This window comes from Carya illinoinensis, chromosome 1, assembly GCF_018687715.1.
Source record: "Carya illinoinensis cultivar Pawnee chromosome 1, C.illinoinensisPawnee_v1, whole genome shotgun sequence".
Lineage (NCBI taxonomy): Eukaryota > Viridiplantae > Streptophyta > Magnoliopsida > Fagales > Juglandaceae > Carya > Carya illinoinensis.
Window position 1 is genome coordinate 20,881,993 of NC_056752.1, and position 21,213 is coordinate 20,903,205.

At 37.0% G+C, this 21,213-nt stretch overlaps 1 protein-coding gene across 2 annotated transcripts; it reads right to left on the minus strand.

Moving 5' to 3' along the window:
* Positions 1–579: 579 nt before the first annotated feature.
* On the minus strand, positions 580–20,313 carry LOC122313108 (7-dehydrocholesterol reductase). Of its 2 annotated transcripts, XM_043127854.1 has the most exons (14): positions 20,141–20,275; positions 19,266–19,523; positions 18,415–18,637; positions 18,142–18,197; positions 16,861–16,963; positions 16,709–16,774; positions 15,830–15,943; positions 8,486–8,612; positions 3,384–3,484; positions 2,693–2,818; positions 2,495–2,559; positions 1,748–1,829; positions 1,399–1,481; positions 580–848 (listed from the first exon to the last, which is right to left on the minus strand). In XM_043127854.1, the coding sequence occupies exons 3-14, from the start codon at positions 18,625–18,627 to the stop codon at positions 782–784; spliced, it is 1,203 nt and encodes a 400-aa protein (XP_042983788.1). In that variant the 5' UTR covers positions 18,628–18,637; positions 19,266–19,523; positions 20,141–20,275; the 3' UTR covers positions 580–781. The 2 variants fall into 2 exon arrangements, with proteins under 2 accessions (XP_042983788.1, XP_042983780.1); XM_043127846.1 differs by lacking the exon at positions 19,266–19,523 and having other exon boundaries at positions 20,141–20,313.
* Between the last annotated feature and the right edge of the window lie 900 nt (positions 20,314–21,213).

Sequence of the window (21,213 nt, forward strand, 5' to 3'; positions counted from 1 at the left end):
ATAAAAATTATTTTTTATTAGTGAGATCTACTTTTTTTCAAAGAGCTTGTATGAAACATGTCTATTTGAAGCTTGTAACTAACATTACTCCAATCTACTACTTTCCGGTGACTGAATGTCTACACGCCCCACCATGCTACTTTCCACCAACCGGATACAAAAGCTCAACGTGTGAGGCTCACTTGCCTACTTTCCGATGACCAAGTGTCTACACGTGCCCCATACTTTCCACCCACCGATGTATCGATACAAAAAGCTCAACATGTGAGGCTCATTTGCAACTTAGTTCATGAGTGACCACTGCGAGCCACCGTGCCGTTACATCTCTGATGACTACACGTTCGTGCCAGTAAATTCACCATCCTCAAATCAACTAGATCTAACCCTCTGTCCCAAAACCACTAGCATGTGGCCTCCAAGTCCTGTCATAGCCACATTTGACCTTTTTCAATCGCTGGAGATTTGGGCTAGTCAATACCGCCTATCCATCTATGTTATGGCTAGTTTTTTGCATTGTATTTGTTGCAATGGACTGTTTGTTGGGGAACCTCACTCCTTTTATGTTAATGAACTGCTTGATTTAAAAAAATAATAATAATAGAGTTTCAAACACGGCAATAACGGAGTCTGTCACCATGCTACAAATCAAAAGTTTCGATCACAAAGCAATACCAGAGTCTGCCAATATAAATATCATCCTCAAGTCACCCATAAGCTGATAAGAACAATTCGGTCAACTACATTGAAATGAAACGACGTTATTCAGTAGATTCCGGGTTATTCAGTAGATTCCGGGAATGATCCTGTAAGGTACCTTCTCGCAATATAGTTTCCAATATTTTCCATACCTGTAAGCAAGACATAGTAAGAATTCATTCAAACTCTATAAAATGCTTGAACCAAAGTGTATATTTTTGTGTAGGTGTCTATATATATGCATAACACGGGCATACACACTTGGAGCTTGTCTAAGAAAAAATTATGGCCGATATTATAAATGACATTGTTTCAAACACCTTGCAAATCATGAGTTCGAACAATTTTATTAGCCCTATGGTTGCATGACACTACTCCTTGCTTCAGATTCATACATCATTAGCATGCAGACGGGGGCACACCATCATTTTTCCATGAACTAGCAGTGTCAACTTCATACCACAGCTAATCCTAACTTCATCAGGGTGGCATGAAATTTGCTTGCCTTTGGAACCACCCGAGACACCACTTGATGAACAAGTAGCTTTAATGAAGACAACTAGGATTAAATAGTCTTGAAATAAATATGGAGACTATGATTCCAAAATTCTTCTTTATGGAATTAGAAATATTTAGAAGACAAATGTTGATGCATGTTCAAGAGGGATGTGCAGACAACACCAGAAGATTGTATTTGCTTACTTGGACCGGCATCGATCATCATCCCTCTTAGCTCGGTCAAAAAGAAGGATAGTAAGAAATATCACATAGAAATAAGGTAGGAACTGCATAAAAACAACAAAAAGAAAGTGAGATACATCACACAGAAGGGCCCTACAGGGGTTTACTCTGTAGGGGTGGGTCTGAAGGGCCCTGAGAGGTTCCCCGACATTTATTAAAAAAAAAAACAAACAACAAAAGGATATATCACACAGAAGTAAGGTAGAAACCACAAAGAAATAAAAAGAGAATGGAAACATGTTCTCCAAACTTTCATGTTAGTGAACCCTTCCCACGCACAAAACACTAACAAAAAAGAAGAAAATCTTACATGATTAAAGAGAGCAGGAACAGTCCAGAAGAAGGCAGCTAATATTTCCGGTACATAATGAAAATGACGAGATAAGCCCCACCTGCAGGAACCATAGAAATGTATGTCAGAATGGCTCCAAGTCATAAGCCAGATTTCAGCTTTTAGTTCCAATATTTTAATGGAGACTAGTTTCCTACGTCCAACTTAAGCATTCCACTTTTACATCCATATAAATTAATTCACCAATAAAGATACCAACTTCAAGAACACATGTTTGTTTAAGTCTATTTTTTTTAAATGTTCAAAATTTTTCAAAAGAAAAAATTCAGCTTCAAACCAAACATCTTTCAATCTCAAAAGATTGACGAGTCCTAGATTTTAGTGAAAAGTCAAAAACACAAACCAAAACAAATTTTTAAAAAACCAACAAAAATATCATAAAAAAATATTTAAAGTACTTTCCACCTCTCTTCATCCACTTCACAAATCCCAACATACAAAATTTGAAAAAAATTCAAATTTTCCTATCTACTTCACAAAACCCAATAACAAACATATATCAAAATTTTTCAAAAACAATTCTCAAAAATTCACTAACCAGACATGGCCCTAAGATTTAGAAATTTTGGCCTTATCCAACTGCATCTCTCCCATGTTACTAGGACCAACTTAAAGGTGACTTCAACCCCTCAGGAATAGGGGACAAGGAAATAGCAACTCTACAGCCACAAATAAGAGTTGATATAAAGGAAATTGTAAACTCACCATCCAGATGTTAAAAGAAGACTGTTTTTTGTTTCCCCAGATGTGGTAGTATATGAGGCAACTATCTGTAAAGCATGTCAATTAAATTATATCTTTTACCCGGCAGATTAGAGTAAAATTGCCTGTCCGGCAAAAGTTATCGCAAGAAGAAGTGTACATAGTTATAAAAATCACGTGATAAGTACAAAAAATCAGCACCTTTGAAGGAGCTTTTCCCCAAACTAAGCATTTGCCATTTGTTCTACGAAATTCTTGCCTTTGCCTGTCACAATCATAGTTGATATATATGCACAGAATGCCTGCCACTAGTATATAAAGTGCTAGCTGAAACAAGAGATGGACACTGTCAGATGGACACAAAACAATCAACTGCTTAAGCTCATCCAATTGGGCACTTTAGCAACGGCTTAATACATTTTATGCTGGTACATACCCATTGAGCCCACCCAAATAAGCAGGGATTAAGGCTCACTTGAGCTCAGTGGAGTTACTTTCCATAGTTTAAAGCTTATATAAAAAATTTCTCAGAGTCCAAAAATATGATTTCAAGAAAACAATTGTTATACTTCAATGCTTTTGAAGTAATTCTGTCAATTCAAACCAAGTTTTCCTCGTCCACCTACACCCCAATTCCCTAAAACGGCCTAGGTAGCGAAGTGTTCATCACATTGATGAACCTTAATGCATTGAAAATGCATAAATGTACAGTAGAGGAAAAGTACAAATGTAATTTTGGCAAACAGGAAAGGTATGCGGTTGAAAAAGTGAAATTGTACATTATCAGAAATAGAACATGCCTTCTATCAAAATGCCAAAATAATATAACAAACAGACAAGTTGCAGAATTCCTATATTTTAACCAAACCACAGAAAAGAGGATATATGATACCTGAGTTCCAAGGTTTACAGGATGGTTGACAAGGTACATGCCTGGAGAAGTATAGATAGATGGAACCCATACCAAGCATCCCCAGCAAATATAAAAACCAGCTGCCATAGACAGAAGTAAGATGAACAATAAAAAGCCAAGCATATATAACACCAGAAGCAATGTGAACAAACCATGATAAACGACTGGGATCCACTGATAAAAAAGGCCACTACCAACCTTTTTATGTTTGAGGATCAATCATATGATGAATCTGAAAGACTTCATTAATTCACATTTAAGCAAGCTAGAAAGCCAGTATGATGCATCAAAGTTCACATCTGACAATATGGAGTTAAATATATGCACAAAGAAGAAGACCAGAGATAAAAACTACCATAGATAAGTCTTAAGTTTCTAAGGGGGCACAAGAGGGTAAAGGATTCTGTTCCAACTCCTGATCGTGTAGGGGCTACATTATTTAACGGCAAAAGGGCTTGTTCATAATTCATTGGAAAGATATTCTATGGATGTAGGACTTTATCAAATGGATTATTTAAGGAATTTTTCAAAACAGGATGTGATCATGCATGAAATTATAGTTTTGTAGTTCAACTGCATATGATTTATCAAAATACTTGTGCAGTAGATTCTCAGCCAGAGGCTTTGCTCAAATTAATTCTTTCTACCAAGAAAAACCAGAAGAATTGTACTTATAAAAATAAAAAATAAAAATAAAAATAAAAATAAAAACAGATAAATTGTGGTAGGAAGACGAGAGGAAGGGGGGGGGGGGGGGGGGGGGGGGGTGTTGCTATTGATGTGGCTTCCTTGGTTGCAAAGAAACAACAACAGAAAATGAAAGCAAATAAAGGCAGTAATTCCAAAGCCAAACCTAAAATCCAAAGAATATTATAGAGAAAATCTGAACTAAGTATATCCTCTATCACCAAACCAAAGAGCCATATTTTGGGATACGATTTGTGCTGAAAATCTGGCTTCTCATAAATGATTTTATGATAATCTTTTTTGATATAAAGATCTTCATTCAATAAGCTTCAAGAAATCACATCATGTATCCCTCTGCATGGAGGGTTAGCCCTATTTTCAGAATGCACTTGTAATGACCCAATGAATGCCTAACCCACATCTGGACATACTCTTGAAAGACTAGTCAATGTTACATTTGGAGCGCCTTGGAATCATCAAAAAAGGCTTGAACTTATCCCTCCCAAGCAATGTGGGACCTATATGTAATTCGGGGTATCTCACTCCTAAATATGTTCAATGAAACTTATAAAAAATATATATATATATATGTTCAATGAAGAAAGGGCAGCTTGTGTTTCTCATAAGAGCAACAGTGGCACTATAGGAAGCGGGTGAGAATTGAGAATAATGGAGCTTTGGATTTGAGTCCAGTTTCTTATCCTATGCGGCACGGGAATACAGGAGTAACATGTAAATTGTTTACGTATCATCAACTTATTGGTGGATGTAAAAAGGGAAAGAGCACCACATCCGGATTGAAGGTTTTCTCTACATACCATATACGCAGCTAAGTATTTCGATAAGGATTAGTAAAGATGATTTTTTTTTTGCACTATCATCATAGACTGTCACGCCCTAAGAGAGAAGGCCCAAGCCACATTTGGGCCTATTCTCCAAAATGACTAGTCAATGATATAATTGGAGCCCCATTGGAAACCATTATAAAGAGCAATAACTTTTCCTTCCCAACCAATGTGGGATCCCATACCTACGCTTATTATTCAGTATGAGGTATCACAATCTCCCCCCCTTAAATTTCCTCGTCTTGCCAGTCCATCGTAGGTGGCATGGCTCAAATCACATATTTTTTTGTTGGGATAAGTTCTAATACCATTTGTAAAGCCCCAAGGGTGACCCAAGCCACATCTGGGCCTATACTCCAAAAGGAATAATAAATGATACAACTGGAGCCCATTGAAACCATTATAAAGAGCAAGAATCTTTCATTCCTAAGCAATATGGGGATCCCATACACTATCTACCCTTATCACTCAATATGAAGTATTAGATAGACTCTATTATATGAACTTCAACAAAGCTAGTATTAAGCGAAGAATGTGTACAGTGCAAAAAAAAAAACCCAACAAAGAAAGTAGAAAGGAAAAAATATATAGGCAAACTAACATCCATCATTTTAGCAAAAAATGTGCCATCAATTGACCTCTCTCTCTCTCTCTCTCAAGATTTTGAACAACAAAAACCAACCTCCCAACAAGAACCACTTTTGGTACTCTGTAATATCTTAACTTCATGCCCAATTTCATTTTCTTTGATATACAGGTCAGAAATAAAATAGATTTTATAGCATTTGGACTCCAAAATTTGGAAAGAGCTCCCTCCAGGTCTAAAGTTCAAACCCTTGAGTGCAAACAATTTCTAAGGACCATCGGATTGGGAGAATTTTCCCTTGAAAAATGAGATGCGCTTGCGGGAAACTCCTTGCGGAGGGTCCATACATGCCTGTGATTAGTCAGGACTTTGTTCCCAAACAACCAGTGCCAATAAAAAAAATGTAAAAATTTGTTGCTCCCTCCGGAGACAATATTTCAATAAAGAATAATTGATGCATTTTCAAACATTTCTCCCATTTTCTTACTCAAGTACCCCTAAAAAGGGATAAACAGAACGAAAGAAAAAAAAATGAGTGAAAAACGAGAAAACCAGAACAAGATGCTTAAAGAAGCAAGTAGCATATAGAAAAGCCATTGTGTACCAATCAAGCTTGTTCAGATATGCATGAACATAAGAAATGGCAGCATCAACAAGTTGTGCTACCAAAATGCACTAGCTTGGTATCCGCCACTCATCATAATAGCAGGGGTGAAGCTAAATGTTATGAAGGCAAAAGACAGTGTTTCTGAACTGTAAGAACAGTATGAGGGGTAAAATGAGAGGGGCCAGGTTAACCTATAACAAAAAGGGGCCCAGATCTACTGTCCCCGTCCTCCATACCAGGGAAGGCAGGGAAAGAGAGTAGGTTATAGTTGCCGCTAGTGCGGACTCAAGGTACTGAAGGCAAGACTAAAGCCAAATAAGATGCACATGAGAAAGGTTTAATATCTCATGCCTTACCTGATAGTTGAACCAAACAGACTCTAATTACACTCTGAATTTTATTATTATTATTATTATTTTCTTTGCCAATCAAGTTGGAAGAATTCAATATACAAAAATAACAAACTAAGAACTACAGTTACCAGCAGTTACCAGGGACAAAACCATAATAAGGGGGGAGCATATATAATTTCAAATAAGATTTAAAATTTTTTTAACAATTAAATGTTCAAATTTTGGTACAAATGCATGTTTTTCTTGCACAGTATTATTTATTTCATAAATTCGTCATATAGCCCAAAGCATATGTAAAAGAAGTTTCGAGTCCAGATGTTAACAATTATACTAATTGAACTTAATCCTTGCTCAATAAAAAAAGTTAATTATCTAATGAATGGCTTAAATAGTGATGTCTAAAACTAATATAATTAACAAGTGCACAAAGAAAGAAAAAACGTCAAACTCGATAATTGTTTTTATGGGAAATCAAGAAGTTTAATTCATAACATAATAGGTATAGCCAAGCACACAGGACATATACATGAGTAATGTCTAACTAGGATTTACAACCGAAATATGAAACTCATGGACATTTAGCCTGATTTATTGCCCAGGCCAAGAGGAAAACTTGATTATACATGTACAAAAAACTCAATCTTAAGAAAACGAGACATTTAATTACAAAATTTACAAATTACAAGAACCCAAATTCAATTATACTTTTTAAATAAGCATAAAATTCAAGCAAATGCATGCAATAACAAAAAATATAAATAAAAAAAAATCTAATCTTATAATTTTTTTCGTCTTTAAATTTTATTTTTTTCAATTTATAGAAATCTGAAATATAAAAAACAAAACTAGATTCCAAAATATAAAAAAAATAAAAACAAAACTAAAGTTCTTCTTTATATTCTATTTTTTTAAAATTATAAAAATTCAAATATTTGAAGAAAATTGTAGAATCCTTGGGGGACCTGGCCTCCCAGTGGTTTCGTCACTGACTGCTGCAGAGCTCACCTGCATTTCCCAATTTAAGCAACATGTTTCTAAACATTAAGTCATTAATAGTCTAGGGTTAAAAAATTTAAGCCAATTATTAGAAGATATTGTCATTTCTAAAATCAGCAAAAAATCAATAATTGTCTGCCAATGCTGCATATCTATATTGAGCAATGTTTTGAATACCGTACCGGATGCCGTACCGGTCAAGGCACTGGAACGAAATATTTCGGTACCGGTGCCGTTTCGTGTACCGTTTCGGGATAGTCGATATATAAATAAATTATATATATAAATATATATATTAATTATATTTCAAAAGAATAATTTATATATAAATAAATTATACATAAATACATATATCTATATAAATTATAAATAGTTTAGTCTAAATTGGGGGTAAAAAAATAAATTTGTAGTTTGAAAAAATGAAAAAAAAAAAAAAAAAACGAAACCGAAATACCGGCCGGTACAGGCCGAAATCTCGGCCGGTACGGCCGGTATTTGAACCGGTACGAAATTACAGAATTTCTGTACCGGTCCGGTGGCCGGTACAGAATATACCGGCCGGTACGGTACGATTTTAAAAACACTGATATTGAGTCTTCTTCTTTTTAAAAGATTTCCTTACTTGTGATTGTTCAAGGATTTTCTAATCTGTGTAGGTTAAGCATGATTCAGGAGTCTTTGTATATATACCTTACTATACACAGATATTAGAGTTGTGTGCGTGTCTTGAGACAAGATTTCCTAGGATGATCCTTCTTCTCCTTTTTTCATCTTGTTAAATCAATACCCTTCCTCATACCAGGTTATGAAACAGATTAACGAATCAACAGTGAAAAAGCTCATAGTGATAAAATGGCATTGCAATCAACATACAATAAATTTTCTAGTGAAAAATAGTTGGCAAGCATGATTGGATGAACCGGGCATTCTTTGTTTACCACAGTGCTTTATTACCATGAATTAACTATAGTAAAATGTGAAACGCAAATAATAGACCAAACTCATACCTCGATCATGTGCAATATCCATGGTGTTCCAATAACCTGATTCCCACCAAAAAAACTTTGTGACATAGACCAGCATCAATGTGGTATTGACAAGCATAGAATCAGCCACTCTCCCATTCACTTCATACTGGTAAAGAGTTGGATATTAGAGAAAGAGAAAGAAAAAAAAAAAAAAAAAAAGGCAGAAGATTATGTACTCAAACATTTAGAACTTTGAAGCTAGGAAGTTTTCTGTGTCTGTGCGCAGCATGCTTGTGTATTTCAAAAATGAATGGCTCGTCTTGCAACAAAGAGATGCCTGTCAACTTTATTTATGTAATTGTCATAAAAAATGTTACTCGCTTGTTTGATGGAGGTTTTCTCTTAGGTCTTTCAATGGAGGAAAGAAACTCTGTTGTCAACATATTACATCTTCTGTATGCCAAAAATACTTTGTTGTATCATGGGGCAAACCAGACAAGTTGTATTGTCTACATGCTTTATTCTAACGCTTTGTAATAGTTTCCTGGTTGAGGGCTAATTTCGCTAAATTTGAGATGGTTCTAGTGGGTTAGAAGCTCACCATCTGCTCTAGTTTAATCAAGTAAATTCACAGCCAAGATGAGAGAGAGGCCTTGTGGAAAGCAGTAGTAGATTATAACTATGGATGCTCATGGGATGCAGGATGCGGGATGTTCTAATGAATAACAAGGGCCTCACATGATGGATTATGGAAGAATAACATCTGGATGACGGAAGCTTGTTACCCATAATAGATATGCAATTAGAGGCAATTCCAAGCTTCAATTTTGGTATGATTTAAGATGCAGAGATAGGGGGTTTTTTTTTTTTAAATAAGTAAAACTAACGTTTTATTTATAGAAGAGCACACCGGTAGTATACAACGAACATGCCTATAATTACATCTAAGCACTAGTGAGAGATACAAGCAAATCATGAAGATTGTCCATATTACAAATAATGGCCGAAGCCCAAGAGAGTAAAGTATTGTAAAAAAGAACGCTCCATGTCTTCAAATCACCTCTTGTTTCTCTCCAGCCACAAGCACCACATAATGCAATGAGAGATCATTCTCCACACATCAGCGATGTGGGCATTTCCCTTAATTCCTGTCCAGCAGCTCAGAATATCTCTAACTCTTCCAGGCATAACCCATGCCACCCCGGTCCAAAGATCTCATTCCATAAACACCAGGCCACCTCACAATGTAACAAAAGATGATCTACCCTTTCCCCATCTCTCTTGCACATAAAGCACCAATATGAAATGATGAGACCATGTTTTCTCAAATTATCAGAGGTGAGAATCCGCCCAAGAAATGCAGTCCATACAAAGAAAGCAATCTTCGGAGGTACCTTGCACTTCCAGATAGCCTTCCAAGGAAAGCTATAATCATTAGAAAATCCCAAGAGAGCCTTATAGAAGGAGCGCACCGAGAATTTTTTTATTTTCACTCGGATTCCAAATCATACCATCCTCCATCTCATTGCCAATCGACTTTGCGTACAACAAGTCAAAGAAATCAGCAAAAATATCCAACTCCCAATCTTGAGCCGCTCTCGAAAAACTCACATCCTAATACACCATTAGATGATACCAAAATCAGCCACAACAGCCTCTTTGTCACAAGAAATTTGGTAGAGCATAGAAAACACCTGCTTTAGAGCCCTTTCACTGAACCAGAAATCATGCAAAAAATAAACACTATTACCTCTTCCAATTGCAAATCTGAAAAACTGGGAGAATATTCCTCATCCAGCTCTTATGTTTTTCCACAATCCCATGCCATGTGTCCCCATAACTTCATTAGAAAATTAACCCCCCCGAATACTCCCATACATAGAATCTATGACTTCTCTCCATAAGCCCTCCCCTTCCCTACGATATCTCCACAACCATTTCCCCAAAAGTGCTTTGTTAAAAACCCTTACATTACGCACCCCCAACCCACCACATGGTATTGGTGAGGAAATTTTATTCTAACTAGCAAGATGGAACTCGTTTGGTTACACAATTCAGATGAGAGGAGATGAGATATTTTGTTAAAAGTTGAATAAAATATTATTATAATAGAATTTTTTAATATTAGTTTTGTTTTGGGATTTGAAAAAGTTGAATTGTTTATTATATTTTGTGCGGGAATTTTGTGAAAGTTGTAATGATTATATGAGATGAGATAGTTTAGGTTTGAGTATCCAAACCAGCCTTAGTTTCCTCCCCAATGCCTCCCCAAAGAAAGTTACAAATTGGGATTCTTGATACGAGAGGCCACACTTGTAGGTAGCAAAAATAGGGATAGAAAATAAGTAGGGAGGTTAGATAAAGTGCTCTTGATGAGAGTTAATCTGCCACCCTAGGACACATATATCTATTTCCACCTAGCCAATCTTCTTTCGATTTTTTCTAACACACCATCCCAAATAGATTTTGTCTTGAAACCAGCCCCCATCGGAAGACCGAGGTATTTCAAGGGCAGCGAAGTAATTTTACAATCCAAGATATTCGCCAAGACCTGAAAAGTATTCACCCCACCCACGGGAACCATTTCAAACTTCAAGAGATTTACCTTTAGGCCTGAAACCGCTTCAAGCAAAGTAATACAGCCCTCAACAGCATATGATCACTGTCTGGCTCACAAAAAAATAGCGCATCATCAGCAAATAGAATGTGAGACATAATAACACCTCCCACCAAAAATCCAGCAAGAATCCATTAATAGCCACTCTCAACATACGACTCAATGCTTCCATAACAATAACAAACAGCAAAGGGTAGAGGGGATCCCCTTGTCTTAATCCCCTAAAGCTGTTAAAGAATCCTTCTGGTGCTCCATTCACCAAAACCGAATAACGAACTGTAGTTATACAATGCCTAATCCATGAAATCCATGAAATCCATCTATCTCCAAAACCAAACCTCCCAAGTAAATAACACAAAAAAAAAATCTCAATTAACATGGTCATAAGCCTTCTCCATGTCTAGCTTGCACAAGAGCTAGTGATAATGCTATGATCCCTCAATTTCATCTTGGTTTCTTGCAAATAAACAATATCCAACTTCCATTGACGTAAAAGATTCTTCACCTACATATGCTTATTGGGATCATTAAGACCTTGAATGTTGCAAGAAAGAATTCTAGGCTTCATGGGGAGAAATAGACTTTCCCTTGGATCTTCCTTTGTTAGTACCCACCCTCCCTTCCGTCATAATTGATTGAACAAGTGAGACGCTTCAACTCCCACTTTTTCCTAGAAGCAGATTTAGGGGATTGAAACCGACTCTCCTCAATGGAGATAAGTTATGCCCTGAATTGCTCCTCGAACCCATCACAAGAAATCCCTTCACTTTCTAAGTCACCAAATCTAATAGTGACCCTCCTGTTGGAAGCAAGGGAGACAAGGTCCATAACAACTCTGAGTCCACCTGGGCCTCCTTATACACCAACTGAAGTGTATAATTCACGTACTCCGACTTAGACTAGAAATCAAGAGGCATTGACTTCTCCTCACCTATCCCCATGCCACACACTACCCCCGCTACCGTCCCTTGGACTGGTTGAAGCTACCAGAGGCCTTCGCATCTCCGCTGGTCAGAAAAAGGTGAGATCCATTTCTGGATCAGTTGTCGGCAACTCCACGAACACCTTCTGAGCCACCATCGATGATTCCTTGGCCACACGCGATCCCAATGGGTTGATTGGTTCATGAACCATGGTCCTCAACGCCTCTGCTTCTTCGCCACCTTCTCGAAGGTCCTCTATCGCTGTTGATGAGCTCCTCTGTCCGATGGGTCACTTGCAGGTCAGATGGGTACCTTGGCACCTTCTCCGACGAGGTTGACTAACTCCCGCTGGTACGCCGGTAGAAGGCCTAGTCTCTCCACCCTCCCTGACTCTCCACACAAGCTGGGTTCTAGCCCTAAACTTTTCTCTATTTTGCCCCACTTTTTGAAGCCCAACCAAACGGCCCATTTGATTTGGACGTAGCCCACCTCTTTTGCTTGCCCTAACGGACAGCCCATTTGCTTAGAGCCTAGCCTAGCCTCCTTTAGTTGCCCTCCTATTACATCACATGAAGTATACAAACAGCATACACCTAGTTACAAGTTAGGAGCTAGAAAGTGATACAAGAAAATCATGTAAGCTGGCTCCATTAAAAACACAGGTTAAAGCCCAAAGAAAGAAAGTATGGAAGAGGAAACTTCTAACCTCGTCCAGAGAAAGTTCTTTATCTTCAAAGTTTCGACCATTCCTTTCAATCCAAATACACCACATGATACATAAAAGAATCATTCTTCATACATCCGCAATAAGGGAATTTCCCCAACTCCTTTGCCAATAGGCAAACAAATAAACAATCCTTAGGCATCACCCATGCAATACTAGTTCTATTAAAAATCTCCACCCATAACATCCTTGCCATCTCACAATGAAGTAAAAGATGATCTACCGACTCCCCACTCTTCTTTACATTTATAGCACCAATCCATCACAACGAGTCCACACTTTCTCAAATTGTCCATAGTCAATATTTTCCCAAGAGATGCAGTCCAACCAAAGAAAGGAATCTTAGGCAGCACCTTACTAGTCCAAATGCACTTCCAAGGAAATGAATATAATTTTGACATGACAAAACCTTGTACAATGATCGTACAGTAAACTTCCTACTCCCTTTATCCATCCACAGCATCATGTCCACCTCATTACTACCAAAATTCAAATTATACAATAAACTGAAAAAAAATCATAAATAACTCCTATTTCCTAATCATGAGCAGCTCTAAGAAAACGAACATTCCAGTGTAAGGATCCAGTAGAGCTATCCAATAGCTCTGACACCAATGCCTCTTGATCAAGAGCTAACCAAAAAAGGGAAAGAAACATAGTCTTGAGAGCTGAATTACTAAACCAAAATCTGACCCCGAATCGATTGCCAATCGCAAAATTAATAAAACAAGCAAAGACCTCCCATCCATTTCTAATATTCTTCCACCAGCCTACACCATGCGCAACTCTTACTTCATTGGAACACCCCTCTGCAAGCTCCCGTACTTCAACTCAATAGCAGCCTTCCATAAAGACTCCCCTTCCTAATGCTACCTCCATAACCATTTCCCAAGAAGTGCCTTATTAAAAATTCTCATATTTCGAACCCCCAACCATCCACTAGAAATTGGAGTGCTTACCTTATTCCACTTATCCAAGTGGAACTTAGTCTCCTCTGCACTTCCTCCCCACAAAAAAGCTTGAAAAACTTGCTCAATTTGATTAGCCACACTAGCCGGCAATGGAAAAAGAGATAAAAAGTAAGTGGGAAAATTAGAGTGTACTCTTGATTAGCGTGGTTCTTCCCCCTTTTGACAAGTAATACCTTTTCCATCCTACCAATCTCATCTAGATTTTCTCCACAACCCCATCCCAAATAGCCTTGACCTTGAAAGAGGCCCCAAGAGGAAGACCCAGATATTTCATTGGCAATGAAGCTACCATGTAGCCCAAAATACTTGCCAAACTTCTAATGTTCCTTACTTCGCCCACTAGCACCATCTCAGACTTCCCTTAGTTCACCTTTAGACGAGAGACAGCTTCAAAACAAATCAAAAGATCCTTTATTGCCTGAATATGATCCAGATCCATATCACAAAATAGTAATGTGTCATCTGCAGAAAGAAGATGGGAAACATTGATAAAACCATGGTTAGTGCTTCCCACCGAGAAACCAGATAGAAATCCCGCAAGCCTCCAACATCCGACTAAGCACACCCATAATGATCACAAAGAGAATAGGGGAACCAGGTCCCCTTGTCTCAAACCACGCAAGCTGTTATAAATCCAACTGGGGTACCATTTACCAATACAAAGAACCGAACAGTGTTGGCACAATGCTTGATCCACATACAACACCTCTCCCCAAAACTACACCTCTCAAGTAAAATAGAAAATCCCAATTCACATGGTCATAAGCCTTCCATATCCAACTTACATAGAGTGGCCGGCATTCCTATTCGCAATCTACTCTCCAAACATTCATTTGCAATAAGTACCGAATCAAGAATTTTCCACCCCTTAACAAGGGAATTTTGAGGTTTCGAGATTATCTACCTCGACAACTGACACCCCACCTTAGTAATAAGTGCTAAGAATGTCATATTGAGGCTTTTCTCAAACTTTCTATAAGAAAAGAATTCATGAAAAACACTCATGACATCCCCCTTCTTACCACATGGTGCACCTCACCCTCCTCAAATGGTCTTTCCAACTAATTTGCACTCGAAATATCAGTAGTCTCAAAAACTAAACAATCAAGGTTTGGCCTCCATGTATGTTGTTCCAGAAGAAGTGTCTCATAATAGAGAACAACATGGTCCTTGATTTCAATTTGGTCATTAAGAACAAGACCTTCATAATGGAGCATCTCAATGGTATTGTTCCTACAATGAGAATTGGCCACCCAATGAAAAAACTTTGCACAACGATCTCCTTCTTTCAACCAAAGATCCCGAGATTTTTGCCTCAACGAAATCTCCTCCATCAAAATCAACTTTTCAAGTTCAATAGCAACAGAACTTTTCCTACTCGACTCCTCCATCAAATCAGAATATTTCTTGATAATCAATTCCTTTAGATAGCCTCCATAGACTTTTTAAATTCATTATTTCCTGTATCTAGATAGGTGACTCTCTTGTACACATCTTGTGTATCTGGGTGTGCATTCTGAGTGTTTTTAATGAAGTTTTCTTCCTCTGGAAAAATAAAAAAATAAAAAGTAAAAAAATCAGTCTATCATAGTGTTGTTAATGTGGCTTCTTAGTGTTGGCAAGCTGAATTCAAATATGCTTTTAAGGGCTCGTTCGGACACTTATCTTAGAATTCTGTGAATAGTAGTAAATGGTTTGAGTTAAGATGTTTTATTGGGTTTTGGAAAATGAGAGAGAAAAGGTTGAATAAGAATATTATAAAGTTAAAAAATTGTTTGAATATAATTTTTTAATATTATTTTTATTTTGAAGTTCGAAAAAGTTGTACTGATTTTTGTGTTTTGTGTTGAAGTTTGTAAAAGTTGTATTGATTTTCGTGTTTGGATAATGATCAGGCAATGATTAGATGAAAAAATTGAGGATTTGAAATTGAAAAGTGTTTTGTGTTAAAGTGATATTTGGGAATCTCAGTGTCTTTGTTTTTAAGAAACCTTTATTTCTATAAACGCACTGAAGCAATACTTAAACATCAAACTACCTAGTAGTCAAATATATTAACCAACAAAATGCCAACATTTATATCTCTCATATCTTACCACTTACATAACAAAAGTGACATCTTCGATATACACACAGTTGGAATATTACCTGTTTTATGCAATATGTCACAGCAAGAACTGCCCAAGACATCATCCCAAATCTGCAGTTTGTGAAAACTTTTATATCAAAATGTTTACCAATTCGAGGATATAGCTCCATGCCCTGCAAGAATCGAAGGAGATTATAGACTGACCTAGACTGACAAATCCATTGTTGTCACAGGTAAATCTTGTAATGATAACTAGACATTGGAGTAGTTTTAATTGCTCAGACAAGTAAAAACTGGTGCTTGTCAAAAGAATAGTTTACAGCATAATCCACTGGTGCTTGTCAAAAGAATAGTTTACAGCATAATCCAAGTCCAATAGGATCATAAAGAATGGAAGATTTTGCCATCTCACTAAATCATTAGATAGGGGGAAAAAAGAAGCTGATGGCAAAAGTACAAGAGATGGTACTAATGAATTTACAAGTTACGAGTTTAGCAGAGTTTCTGGGTTATTCATCTCGCTCAAAACTCAAGCTGCAAATTGGGAATTGAGCCTTTCAACATTTCATATTTACATCTGATTATAAGTTGATTTTTTTCTATAAGTGGTTATATAAGTTGATTTTTGATACAGTGATCTTGATAGGGACATGAAACGCTGTGGAAAACATCATCAAAACAAAGAGCGATGCTAAACAACAACACATACAAAGTCACACTGAGGCAATATGTGTAAAGTGATGTATTATTGCACTCATAGAACTAAAAAGATTCTTGAAAGATGCAGAAATACCTTTGTTAAAATTGTCTTAAAAAATTTCATGTCAAAAGCAGACTACAATATTCATTAGATAAGCATGCCTCTTAAATCATTAGTCATAAATTAGAGTTAAAAGATAAGAATGATCAGAATATCATAGATATTTCAAGACACTCACCCAGTAGAAATCAATTATTATGTTCCCAGATGAACCAGAATCGGTGGAAGATGGCGCAACATGACCCTTGTATACACAAACCATTAGTGATGGAAACATAAACTTACATTCTATAAATTGCAAATATTTGTACTGCAAAGTTCAATCCTCACTTTTATGTACAAGAAAATACAGAAGATAAAGCTTCCAAAAATGAGTGCTGAAAATATTTCTCCCAGATGATCATAAACCAGCGAGGGGTTGAATATCCCAAACCTGAAGAATGAACATTGAAAAAATGAAATGCCCTAGGAATTTAATTGCATTTATGTAAATCAAAAACAAAAGCATAGTGATATATGTAGCTCAAAAGAAAAGAAAACTACAAGGCATGTCAATAGAGAGAATAATGAGTGCATTACAGCACAAGTAAACCTATACTTCAGTGAGTTCCAGACAACGATACCAAGCGGAACATGAAATTAAGGTTGATATATGAAAAAGAAATATGCAAACAATAATTTCTAAGTTCATACTCCTGCTAGTAATGGCATGTTTTCAAAGATCAATATATTTAGCAAGTCATACCTGATCTGATAAGTTTTATAAACAATGGGGGAAAAATAAAAGACTAAGAAATACACGGGGGGCATGCATCAAATACCCACAGAGAGAGAAAGAGAAGAGAGAAAGAAAACCCTGGAAATAAAGATAGAGAGACAGATTAGCTGCCATCCAATGGTATAGCACATTACGAAAATAAAGTATTGAGCTCCTCAACAGTCCTATCTGCCGTCTTTCGAACTTCTGTAATTTCTTTCCTACCATATGCACCAAATCAAACAAATAGGGATAATTTTCTCCAAAGTCTCATTACGATGGTTACCAACCCACCCATTCCAACATGCTAATAACTCCATTCAACAAGGCATCACCCAACTAAGCCCATATTGCCCAAAAGACCTGCCATAATGGGCAAACTACCACACAATGTAGTAGAAATTTATCCATAGATCTCCCATTTCTCTTGTAGTACATATTCAGCAATTTGACTCGTGATATTTTAACGCCAATTCAGCATTTCATCATTGCTATCATATAACAGAAAAACCAATAAGACAGTGATACAACCAATTTTCTCCAGTTGGTAGGTAGTTCATCAACCCACAACCTAGCCCACCACTTCCTTAGCATGATGCAATTTGAAAAAGAAAAAAGAAAAAAAGAAAACACTGATATCACAAGTGCATCAATCATTTAAAATATTATTCAAACGGTTAGATGAATTTATATGCTGCCCATAATGATCGCCAAAAGCAATATCTCTGCACATCCCACAGAAATTAGAAAATAATGACGCAAATAGCTGCAGCTGAAAGAGGATTCACAACCCTTTGAAGGAAAAAACCACGTTGGCAAGCATAAACACTTTATTTGATTGAGAAAGTCCTTACCACCAAATACCAAGATAAGAAACCAAAGTCACTACATATGCAGCCATCCCATTTGCCTGCAACATGCATGATATAAGATAAGAAATAGGTAGTTTTTACATTGAACAACTTTGCAACATATATGCAAGTAGCTGGAATCCACAACTTCATGGAGCACTGGAAAATTCAAAGTAACAAAACATCTTTCAAATTGATAATTTACCAAGTTTAAAAGTTCAGATGTGGAGATAGTAAGAAATCACTATGGGAAATACAACATTCACTATCGAGTACCTTGTAAACAGGCCGATTTCCTGCTGGAGATACTGGGCCCTCGACCCTTTTACCAGGTAAAAGAAGTTGAAGCACAGCCTCAAAAGCAGCATAACAAGCAATAATTTTCCAAGCAGTAGCCGTGGGTCTCGGCCATATATCTATAAATCCTTTAAGCCCGTGCTGCTTCAAGTAATCGAAAGTTTGGGAAACAGACCCATCAGCATGTACCATTGTATACCATCTGAACAAAGTATCAAATTCTGATGTCAATACCCACTTACAATAAACCAGTTTTATATGAATGAAGCAGAACTTGTTAACCGGCAGACACTCATTGATAAGGTGCTCTAAAAATTCAACTTGTACTTTAATTGAGAATAAGACATCACCCAAAGCTTCACCCTTGACAACTTTTGTTTCTCTGCTCTGGACTCTTTTTTATTATTATATTTAGAGTCTGTCCATTTTGTATTGGTGTTTGTTAGTTCAGGGACATGTCCGGATTTCAATAATTGACCTGAGTGCCAGTCTATATTGGTGATTATCAAGCTGACCATGAACATCTTTCAGTTTCCCATTTTCTTTTCTATAAAAATATTTGAAAATAAATGAATTTTCGGAAAACCTCTTGAACCAAGTGTTAACCTAAAAAAAAAAAGTTATTTAAAACATGAGAATATCTAATCCAATCAAATGGCTCATTTAATTTTCCTTTTAGTTTCTGGTACATTTAGTTGGTGTTATAAGTAGTGATTTGTCTACAAGATAACACTGCAGAGTAGTGCCTGTGTATTTTAAGTGTGATTTGTCCATGAAGGCTTTCTGGGCAGAAAACAACACCTATATTGCTCGATGTTGCTAAAACATACCGGGGAAATACGTGACTTTATCACCATACGAGAAGCAAGAACTGGAACTGGAACTGGGTAGAGAGCTTTTGTGGAAAGCTGGGCAGGTGGTGGAACTTTTTGAATACTCTATAGGCTCTAGGATCTTCAAGAGGACCAATGAACTGATCGAACTGGCCGGAACCAACTGGTTTCGACCGGAGTTTTACTGGGTTGGCCAATCCTTAACCCTCTTTCTCCAAAAACCAACATTGTCCGCTAGAGTCTTGGTTTTAGGGTCTCAATTTGCGCAGATAAAACCAAACGGAACATTTAACAGATATAAGATATAAATAGGTATGGGCTTAGCAATTTTCATGTAGAGAACCACATCCATCGTAATTGAAGAAAACTACAGCAAGAATGTCCTCAATGAAAGATTGAATTTCAAGTAGTTTTAGAAACTTTTATTAAAAGATTTAATTTCAAGCAATTTTAGAAATTTTTATCAAAAGATAAATAATAATAATAATAATAATAATAACAACACTAGAGGCCCCTCAAAGTTGTGACACTCAAATCTGTATATTAGTTTAGAGGATGGAAGTTTGCGTAACAATCGAAGGGATGATGCGATCATATATACTGAGATGATTGTTGATTCTTTGTATAAGGCTAAGAGCTAAGTAACCGTATTCATACCCTTCTTGCTATATATGCAAACAATATGCCAATTTTGCAGAGGATTAATGAGATTTAGATGCAACAACATCGTCCCCTCTCTCCAAATATGATAACATCGCACCCCCATTACACATAACAGTAATTTTTCACTTCTCAGGAAGATTGTCATTATCGAGAAACAAACACAAATCGAATGCGAATTAATAGGGAGACAAATATAGGGGAGTGCTTACAGTAGAACAACAAAAGGAGGGCACAGAGAGAGCAACGACAGCATGGAAAAGTATGTCACCAGCGGCGAATGTACCGTCTTAGACTCTCCCATTTTCTCTCTCTTTCTCGCTCTATCTCTCTATCTCTCTCTAAATCTCCGACTGTTTCTGCTTGACTGACTTCAGTACATAGAGGCGTCCCCTGCTGTGCATGAGATGCGATTGAAGGGCATTTTCTTCATTTCCAATTAGGCCCCTCTCATTTGCTCGGAATTGCGGAGATTTCTCCACGTGAGCTGACAGTGTGTGATCCTTTTTTTTTTTTTTTTTTAATTATTATTATTATTATTATTATTATTATTATTATTATTATTATTAAGAAAACAGGAAACTTTCCATTCATTTAAATGATAGTTACAAGAGCTTAATCCAAGACATACAGAGACTGGCTCTATCCTTAGACAACATGATTCAAAGACATACGAGCAATACAATTGGAGATTTCCTCTAGTTCAATGCATTCCCCTTCAATAGTGAGAGCATTCTTGGCTAGGCAATGGGCCAATTGGTTTGATGACCTGCTAGTATGATTCATTGCCTAACTTTCGAAATTTTGTAGAATTGTTTGCACATCTGAGATGATCAAGCCTGCTTGGCCCCCGTGTTGACCTATCTCATTTATCTCTTTCACCACGTTTAGTGCATCCCTCTCTAGAATGATTTGTCTCAAGCCAATCTCTTGCCCTAGCAGCACAGCATGTCGAGCTGCATAAGCTTCTACTAGGTGAGGCTCCGAGAAGCTTATGCAGATGACACATTTCTTTTGATCAATGCCCACCCTGCATTTCTTTTTATCAATAGCTGCATCCCAGTTTATTTTGTAGTGTTAGTTTGGAGGGGCTTTCCGTTGGTTCATTGGTTCTGCACAACTGACTTGGCTTCTTGTTGAGACTGAAGTGTTGTTTTGGAGTAGTCGTAGGTACTGTAACTTTTGCCTTGTTTGCTTTAGAATGGTTAAAGGGCTGGTGAATTCTTTCTGAAATACCACCTCATTCCTTCTCTTCCACAGTCTCCATGCCACCACTGTCATCTCA